This window comes from Periophthalmus magnuspinnatus, chromosome 14 (assembly GCF_009829125.3).
Source record: "Periophthalmus magnuspinnatus isolate fPerMag1 chromosome 14, fPerMag1.2.pri, whole genome shotgun sequence".
In the NCBI taxonomy this organism is placed as follows: Eukaryota; Metazoa; Chordata; class Actinopteri; order Gobiiformes; family Gobiidae; genus Periophthalmus; species Periophthalmus magnuspinnatus.
This window is the reverse complement of record NC_047139.1, coordinates 31,150,393-31,160,048: the sequence shown is the minus strand read 5'-3', so window position 1 is coordinate 31,160,048 and position 9,656 is coordinate 31,150,393. Positions and strand designations below refer to the sequence as shown.

Here is a 9,656-nt window from a genome sequence, read left to right as displayed (position 1 = left end):
CTTTAGATCCTCGTTTTAAATATCACATGATATCATGATCATTTTGTATCTATATGCTGATATTAAATTGTACAGACTGTAAAATTACAAATTCTGCGATAAAGAATAAACTTACGTTTGGGTTGTCCTTGACTTCTCGATATCAACTCAACGTCTCACTTCTGAGTCTGACGCTGACGATAAATCTGTGATCGTCTGTTCAAGTCTTGTTCTGATGACGTATTTCTGTTGCAGAAAAAATAACCAAAGCAGGCGCTTTGAAGAAAATAAAAACCGTAGCGCGCACAGGTAGAAAGAGAGCGGGCGCTGGAGGATAAACAGCGCGCGGTCAGACTCATGCGCGCTTTGCTTTCACATTTTCACCGCTCACTTTTAGATACTGCGCGCTACGATTTCTGTATACGCGTTGCAACTTAAAAGATAGCCAAATGACGCCATATTGTGGGGTTTAATGCTCGTCTAAATCTAAATCAAGTACGTGTTGTGTGTGACCAGTTCGCATTCAGATCACAAACTGCCCTGGAGGTCGCCTGGACCGACCAATCTGAAGACCTAGAATATGCACTACAAAATCATGTAAACTTTAAAGGAGTGATTCCATACATATTAGCATCATATAAAATCATGTCTGTAACTTATTAACCGCCTTGGAGCAACACTGGAGTTTGAACTTCAGTGATCGGGTCTTTAATGCCAGTTCTCAGCATGGGTATGTATGGCAGTGATTTACTACATGAAATAGGCATTTTACATTAAAACTCACAGTAACCTGAATGTGATATTGTTGTTTTGCTAGGAATCACACCTTGTCTTCATATGAGGGGCATAGGTTTGCTTTTCAGTCTTTGCCTGATGGGCGTTGTGCCGTCCTGTGATGGAGGGAATATCCTGGTGCTGCCTTTAGACGGTAGTCATTGGATCAACATCCAGGTGCAGTTGGATGAGCTGCACTCTCATGGACACAAGCTGACCATTATACGCTCCAGCGGCAGCTGGTACATCAAAGAACAATCTCACATGTACTCTGTGATCAACATCCCATCACAGATTAATTTAAAAGAATTTTTTGGTGGATTTTTGGAAAGGCAAATGCAGGTATGCATCTCTTGTCTCAGTAATGTCTGATACAAAAATCCCTATTCCTTATACTGTTGTATTTATTGTTTACAGGCACAAGTAGAGGGAGGTTCTGCTCTAGTTTTCCTGACCTATGATTTTATTTCCCTTTTATTGACACTTCATGAAATGTGGCATAATGATTTGATTTATCTACTTAATAATACAACACTTCTTAAAGAATTAAGGGATGCCAAATATGATTTGTTACTCACAGATCCTGGAGTGGCAACAGGGGTGATCCTGGCCAAATACCTGAACTTGCCATTGGTGCTCAATGCTCGCTGGTTCCTTGCTATGGATGGCCACTTTGCATTAGCGCCATCTCCTGTATCTTATATCCCACTGACAGGATCAGGATTCACAGACAAAATGGACTTTTTTCAGAGAGTTAAAAATGTTTTTTACTACAGTGTGGCACAGGCTCATCACTACTTAGTCACTCCAGGCTACAATGCTATCTGTGAGAAGTATGTTGAGGACGGATGTGACGTCATCTCACTTATCCAGGATGCAGATATTTGGCTGTTCAGGTCTGATTTTGTGTTTGATTTTCCTCGACCCACAATGCCTAATGTCATCTACATTGGTGGGTATTCATGCAAGCCATCCAAGCCTCTATCTGCAGAGCTGGAAGACTTTATGCAGAGTGCAGGAGAACATGGGGTCATTGTTATGACTCTGGGAAGTGTTGTCAATGCATTGCCCATTAAGCTGGCTGAAGAAATAGCCAGTGTTTTTGCTAAACTGCCTCAAAAAGTAAGTACTTATTGGTTCAGAATTACAAAACAAAATGTAAAAAAATTGGTACATCCAGTTTTAAATTTTTAACAGGTGATCTGGAGGCACATTGGTGCACGCCCCTCTACTGTGGGCAACAACACTCTGATTGTGGACTGGATGCCTCAGAAGGACCTGCTGGGACACCCTCAGACCAAAGTCTTCGTGGCTCATGGTGGGACCAACGGTGTTCAAGAGGCCATCTACCATGGTGTCCCGGTGCTGGGCATCCCGTTGTTCTTTGACCAGTTTGACAACCTGCTCCGTTTGCAGGCGAGGGGAGCGGGGACAATCATCAGGCTCAATGAGCTGAATGGAGAGACATTTGAGCAGGGCCTGAGGGAGCTGCTCCACCAGGAGCACTATAGGGACAACATGCAGAGACTGTCCCGTCTCCATAGGGACCAGCCCCTGTCCCCCATGGACCAGGCTGTGTTTTGGGTGGAGTACGTGATACGGCATAAAGGGGCTGCTCACCTGCGCACACAGGCCTATAAGATGCCCTGGTACTCCTACTACTGTGTGGATGTGCTGCTGCTGCTACTGTCCGCTGTCATTGGGACAGTGCTCTGTGTGGTGGCTCTGTTCAGGTTTCTGTGTTGCAGGAACAGAACCAAGATCAAACAACAATGACCTTATATTCTTGTTTGTAAAGTGCCTGTGAGTGTCTATAAAAGCAGAGGTAAAAATCCAGACTTCTGCATAGTTTTTAAGTTCATAAGGTAGTAGTGGACTCATTCTGCTTTCAAATTGTACTCACAGTGGACACATGGCATTCCTGTGGCCTAAGGGCTTAATTTGTTCTTTTCTAATTCATTCCAGTTGCTGACAGCCGAGAGAACTCTAATATCTAAATACCTCTTTGGAAAAGTGTTTTCTCTCAATGTAGACAATATTTTAAGTTAGAAAATGTGAAATACCTTTCCCAATGTGACCAAAAGAATGTTTAAAAGGGAATTAAAGCCACAGTATGTATTCTATAATAGGTCAATAGTCACCATACCCATGATTTTATTTGGTAACCCACTGAGGGGGAAATCCCAAAAATTGTCTGGCAGTAGGATCCAGCAGATGTGTTGTGTTGTAATGTTCTCTGGAGAACTATTTCAGATTTTGGGGTTGGTTCAGGAGACCAAGGCAAGGAAATCCAATGAAGACATAAACACTTTTGCCTGCGTGGCGTTAAATACCTTATATCAGTCTACTTGTGGATATGGTAGATTTATATAAATTGTAATTCTAAATGGTCATTCATTCCATATGCTTTGCTGAAACAGGAAATTGGAAAATATCCAAGTTTGTAAGAAACACATTGTTGGAGCACCTGAATGTGAGTGCATTTGAAAGATTTCTATTCAAAATAAATACATAGAATGCAGAATAAGATTACCCAGTATTAGATATGCGCTATACTAATTCTTTGGAGCATAACTTTTAAAATGCTTTGTAGGTAGATTAAATAAGGATTATTTGTGATCCTTAGATGCCCCACTTTCTCTTCTCGTCACGTTAGTCCAAACCTGTACACACAATTAGAGAAGTATGTATTGTAATACAAATAAAGACCCAACTCTGTAGTCTTTGTTCATCAAGTGAGTTGATTTCAGTGAACATTTTGAATGGTAGTTGTTGCACACCTGATTTATCTGTTCACAGATTGGGAAAATCCATTTTACTTGTTTTTGTATTACATTTTGAAATATGATATCTGTGGATCTTGTTAGAGCTTGTCAGAGTTGTGTTGTCTGGACAGAAATATTTAATGGCACTGTATTTTGAAATTTATAATAAAAGTAAACAAATATTACATGTAAAATATTATTAAGGATTGATAAGGATTAAACATTTACATATAATTTGGACACGTCCGCACATAACATGTCTAATTATTCCCTTTAAAACTTATTGTAGCAGTAGATAAGGTTACGTTAGTATTCTGAATCTTTTCTATTTGTTTGATAAAAGGTAAGGCAGAAATAAGGCAGAAATAATTATTGACAAAAGCAGCATCAGATATTGTTATTTTACATCTGTTATGTCTTTTCAAAAGAATAGAAGAAGAATAGGCAAGCTAAAACTCAGCTTGCCTGAAAATACTTTCTAATATATGGCATAATTGCACACTGCACACACTCAATTATGATAACATGCGCCACATGCAACTCTTTTATCTTATCGGACTTTGACTTGGAGTTTGAACTTAAACACTCAAAAAAAGTCTGGTTGAACTTCAGTGAGGGAGAAGAGAGAAGACAGGCCGGAACCACAGGTATGTAACACCATTTCTGCTTCTAAAATCGATAAAATGTGCCTATTATTGTTTTTTATCTTAAACTACTTACCCTAATCAACCAATGATAAACAACATTTTAGTGAATGATCTTAATACTTTATCCCCTAATTTTCCTTGGGTGGATAATTGAAAGGCAGCTAATAATGTTTACAAGTAAGATACATCCAAAACGGAACAATGCAGCTTAAACATGAGCAGGGAGACAGTTACTCTGACAAGTTCAACAATTGCCTGAATAAAACTTGTATGGTATAGTTAATGATGTTACGCAGATAAACAGCTTTTATTGGTTCAACTGCCACCTTGAGGGAGCGTTTATTAACTCTGACCATTCAGCTTTCAAAAAGAAAGCTGGAGTGTCTGGCTTTATAAAGTAATCTGCGATACAAATAAAAATGGTTCATGTAGTTTTTATCTGTCCTTTCAGACAAAATGTCCAAATATTATGGGATAGCCTGCCTCTTGTCTCTGTATGTGATGTCTTTGGCACCATCCTGTGATGGAGGGAGCATCCTGGTTTTTCCGGTGGATGGCAGTCATTGGATCAATATGAAGGTGCTGATGGAGGAGCTTCAATCTCGCGGACACAAGCTAACTGTGATACGAGCCTCCAACAGCTGGTACATCCCCGAGCAATCCCCTCTCTACACCACTGTCAACCTCCAGATGGAGGAAGCCTTCGAGGATTTTTTTGATATCTTTCTTGAAAAGCAAATTAAGGTACATAATTCATTTGACTACTGGAATTTGCACTTATATTACCAGTTACATTACATTACAATTGCATAAAAAATGTGAAAAAAGTTCATTAAGTCCATGCAGAGTTTTCATGAATCCTCTGTTGTAATAGTGTGCAAAGTTTCCTTACACAAAAGGGGTTATAATAGGCCATAGTGGGTGATGTAGTAACACAACTCTTTAGTACTAACACCTTGTTTCCAGTGTGTGTAATCTTGTTTATGAAAGGGAAGGTCTCTAAAGTCCATTCCTATGCTCCTTCCAGGCACAGAGAGAGGGGGCCTCAGCCCTCACGTTTCTCAAACTCACGAAGGATTTTCTGCACATGATCAGCCATGCTCATGCGATCTGGTGTGAAGCATTGGAAAAAATACTGGAAGATGATAAAATGGTCAAGAGTTTATTGGACGCAAAATATGATTTGATGCTCACGGATCCAGCCATAGCACCAGGAGTGGTGCTGGCAAAGCATTTAAAACTGCCTGTAGTTTTAAATGTTCGCTGGGTTACAAGTGGCGATGGACAGTTTCAGTTAGCTCCTTCCCCTCTGTCCTACATCCCAGTACCAGGGTCAGGTTTCACAGACAAAATGGACTTCTTACAGAGAGCTCAAAATCTGTTTTATTACAGTATTACACAATTTCAACAGTATGTTTTGGTTGGGCCAAGCTATGATGCCGTATGCGAGAAGTATATTGAGGGTGGATGTGATATCATCTCCCTTCTGCAGGATGCAGATATTTGGCTGTTCAGGTCTGATTTTGTGTTTGACTTTCCTCGACCTACAATGCCTAATGTCATTTACATGGGAGGCTTTCAGTGCAAACAGGCCCAGCCTCTGTCTGCAGAGCTGGAAGACTTTATGCAGAGTGCCGGAGAACATGGAGTTATTATTATGACTCTGGGCACTTTAGTCAATGCTTTGCCCCCTGACTTGGCTGATGAAATAGCCAGCATTTTTGCCAAACTGCATCAAAAGGTAAGCACTCATTGGTTCAGAATTATAAAACAAATTGTAAAAAAATCATATATCTCCAGTTTGAACTTTTACAGGTGATCTGGAGGCACATTGGTGCACGTCCCTCTACTGTGGGCAACAACACTCTGATTGTGGACTGGATGCCTCAGAAGGACCTGCTGGGACACCCTCAGACCAAAGTCTTCGTGGCTCATGGTGGGACCAACGGTGTTCAAGAGGCCATCTACCATGGTGTCCCGGTGCTGGGCATCCCGTTGTTCTTTGACCAGTTTGACAACCTGCTCCGTTTGCAGGCGAGGGGAGCGGGGACAATCATCAGGCTCAATGAGCTGAATGGAGAGACATTTGAGCAGGGCCTGAGGGAGCTGCTCCACCAGGAGCACTATAGGGACAACATGCAGAGACTGTCCCGTCTCCATAGGGACCAGCCCCTGTCCCCCATGGACCAGGCTGTGTTTTGGGTGGAGTACGTGATACGACATAAAGGGGCTGCTCACCTGCGCACACAGGCCTATAAGATGCCCTGGTACTCCTACTACTGTGTGGATGTGCTGCTGCTGCTACTGTCCGCTGTCATTGGGACAGTGCTCTGTGTGGTGGCTCTGTTCAGGTTTCTGTGTTCCAGGAACAGAACCAAGATCAAAGACAAGAAGCAATGATCATAGTGCACACTTCACTTGGTCCATTCAAAGCAACTGTTTTTATGGCTTCTTTTTTGAAGCAGTATTAGTGAGTAAAACCAAATGTATATTTATACAAATAAATCTATGTTTTATAAAGGACAGAATTTGAGATATGTACTTGTGTTTGTGTTTGCTTGTATTTTATCCTTTAGCATGATTTGCCACAACACAGTTGCACAGTGAATGAGTAGGCTTTTACTAATTTATTTTTTATCACCGTTCCAAGGTTAACCTGTCATATTTCTTGTGACTGAGACAGACAATGTGTCAAACAGTGTGTTCTTAGATACAAGGACAGTATATATTTGGGTGTGTTTCTGGTTCCAGGGGAAACAATTTACCCTTTCTTGTATAATCTCTACTCTGATTGTGATTTTGATAATGCTCTCTGTGAATGACATCACCTTCTGAACATCATCAGTGCTAAAAAAAATACAGTTTTAAAAATAGCATCCACCTTAAAGTTTTTTTTAATTTTTTTTTTTTTATCAAAACAATTAACATCTGGAAGAGTGCAATCCCAGAAAATCCAACAGCATATGCTTTGAGTTATAGGATAAGTGAGCATGGTCTGTTAAATACATGTACAAGGTAATTACATGACACTTGACTCTTCTGAACTGATAAGAGAAGCCATTTATAATCTTAAATGTTTTTAGGTTAATAAAATGCAATATAAACACACCAGTTTTTGATTCCATCCATCCATCCATTTTCTTCTGCTTATCCGGGGCCGGGTCGCGGGGGCAGCAGTCTAAGCAGGGACTCCCAGACTTCCCTCACCCCGGACACGTCCTCCAGCTCCTCCGGTGGGACCCCAAGGTATTCCCAGGCCAGCCGAGAGACATAGTCCCTCCAGCGTGTCCTGGGTCTTCCCCGGGGCCTCCTCCCGGTGGGACATGCCCAGAACACCTCCCTAGGGAGGCGTCCAGGAGGCATCCTGAGCAGATACCCGAGCCACCTCAACTGGTTCCTCTCAACGTGTAGGAGCAGCGGCTCTAGCTCCTCCCGTGTGACCGAGCTCCTCACCCTATCTCTAAGGGTGCCCCCGGCCACCCTACGGAGGAAGCCCATTTCAGCCGCTTGTATCCGTGATCTTGTCCTTTCGGTCATTACCCAGAGCTCATGACCATAGGTGAGGGTAGGAACGTAGATTGACCGGTAAATCGAGAGCTTTGCCTTTGGGCTCAGCTCCTTCTTTACCACAACGGACTGATACAGCGACCGCATCACTGCAGACGCTGCACCGATCCGCCTGTCAATCTCACGCTCCATCCTTCCCTCACTCGTGAACAAGACCCCGAGGTACTTGAACTCCTCCACTTGAGGCAGAGACTCACCACCCACCCGGAGAGGGCAAACAACCTTTTTCCGGTCGAGCACCATGGCCTCGGATTTGGAGGAGCTGATTCTCATCCCAGCCACTTCACAATCGGCTGCAAACCGCCCCAGTGCCTGCTGCAGGTCCTGGCTCGAAGAAGCCATCAGGACAACATCATCTGCAAACAGCAGAGATGAAATCCTGTGGTTCCCAAACCAGACCCCCTCCGGCCCCTGGCTGCGCCTAGAAATTCTGTCCATAAATATAATGAACAGAACCGGTGACAAAGGGCAGCCCTGGCGGAGTCCAACATGCACCCCTCTCCGAACCGCCACCTTAATGTGGTGGAGGGGTTTGAGCACCCGAATGATCCTGGGAGCTATGTTGTCAGGGGCTTCATGCCCCTGGTAGGGTCACCCATGGCAAACAGGTCCTCGGAGACGGGTCTGACTAAGAGCGGTTCAGAAGCCCTTCATGAAGAAAAATACAACAAGGCCGTTTATGTCACCCGGACTGGCGTTACCGGGGCCCCACCCTGGAGCCAGGCCTGGGGTTGGTGCTCGGCAGCGAGCGCCTGGTGGCCGGGCCTTTCCCCACGGGGCAAGGCCCGGCCCAGCCCGAAGGAATGACGTGGGGCCGTCCTCCCATGGACCCACCACCTGCAGGAGGAGCCATGAGGGGCGGGTGCAGAGAGATCTGGGCGGCAGTCGAAGGCGGGGACCTCGACGACCGGATCTCCGGACATGGAGACTAGCTCTGGGGACATGGAATGTCACCTCGCTGGGGGGTAAGGAGCCTGAGCTTGTGTGAGAGGTTGAGCGTTACCGGCTAGATATAGTCAGCCTCACCGCCACGCACAGCTTGGGCTCTGGAACCCAACTTCTTGAGAGGGACTGGACTCTCCATTTCTCTGGCGTTGCCCGCGGGGAGCGGCGGCAAGCTGGTGTGGGCTTGCTCATTGCCCCACAGCTCAGCCGCCACGTGTTGGAGTTCAACCCGGTGAACGAGAGGGTCGCGTCCCTGCGCCTTCGGGTCGGGGACAGGTCTCTCACTGTTGTGTCGGCCTACGGGCCACACAGCAGTGTGGAGTACCCGGCCTTCTTGGAGTCCCTGGGAGGGATACTAGACAGTGCACCAACCGGGGACTCCATGGTTCTCCTGGGGGACTTCAATGCCCATGTGGGTAATGACAGTGACACTTGGAGGGGCGTGATTGGGAGGAATGGCCTCCCCGATCTGAACTCGAGTGGTGTTTTGTTATTGGACTTCTGTGCTAGTCACAGTTTGTCCATAACAAACACCATGTTCGAGCACAAGGGTGTCCATCGGTGCACGTGGCACCAGGACACTCTAGGTCGGAGGTCGATGATCGACTTTGTTGTCATGTCATCTGACCTCCAACTGCGTGTCTTGGACACTCGGGTGAAGAGAGGGGCTGAGCTGTCAACTGATCACCACCTGGTGGTGAGTTGGATCCGCTGGCGGAGGAGGAAGCCGGACAGACCTGGCAGGCCCAAGCGCATCGTGAGGGTCTGCTGGGAACGTCTGGCGGAGCCCTCTGTCAGAGGGGTCTTCAACTCCCACCTCCGGGAGAACTTCTCCCTGATCCTGGGGTAGGCTGGGGACATGGACTCTGATTGGGCCATATTCTCCACCTCTATTGTCAATGCGGCTGCTCGTAGTTGTGGTCGTAAGGTCTGTGGTGCTTGTCGCGGCGGCAATCCCCGAACCCGGTGGTGGACACCA

The 9,656-nt window shown here is 45.2% G+C and overlaps 2 protein-coding genes across 3 annotated transcripts; both read left to right on the top strand.

The window, feature by feature from the left end:
• Nucleotides 1-227: 227 nt before the first annotated feature.
• LOC117381013 (UDP-glucuronosyltransferase 1-2-like) lies at nucleotides 228-3,020 on the top strand. Its single transcript, XM_033977847.2, has 4 exons — nucleotides 228-709; nucleotides 797-1,095; nucleotides 1,171-1,875; nucleotides 1,951-3,020. Exons 1-4 carry the CDS (start codon nucleotides 691-693, stop codon nucleotides 2,527-2,529), a joined length of 1,602 nt encoding a protein of 533 aa, XP_033833738.2. The 5' UTR covers nucleotides 228-690; the 3' UTR covers nucleotides 2,530-3,020.
• Nucleotides 3,021-3,156: 136 nt separating this feature from the next.
• Nucleotides 3,157-7,268, top strand: LOC117381364 (UDP-glucuronosyltransferase 1-2-like). Of its 2 annotated transcripts, none has more exons than XM_055226494.1 (4): nucleotides 3,157-3,226; nucleotides 4,617-4,909; nucleotides 5,193-5,906; nucleotides 5,981-6,821. In XM_055226494.1, the coding sequence occupies exons 2-4, from the start codon at nucleotides 4,622-4,624 to the stop codon at nucleotides 6,563-6,565; spliced, it is 1,587 nt and encodes a 528-aa protein (XP_055082469.1). In that variant the 5' UTR covers nucleotides 3,157-3,226; nucleotides 4,617-4,621; the 3' UTR covers nucleotides 6,566-6,821. The 2 variants fall into 2 exon arrangements, with proteins under 2 accessions (XP_055082469.1, XP_033834211.1); XM_033978320.2 differs by lacking the exon at nucleotides 3,157-3,226 and adding an exon at nucleotides 4,138-4,165 and having other exon boundaries at nucleotides 5,981-7,268.
• The last annotated feature ends 2,388 nt before the right edge of the window (nucleotides 7,269-9,656 follow it).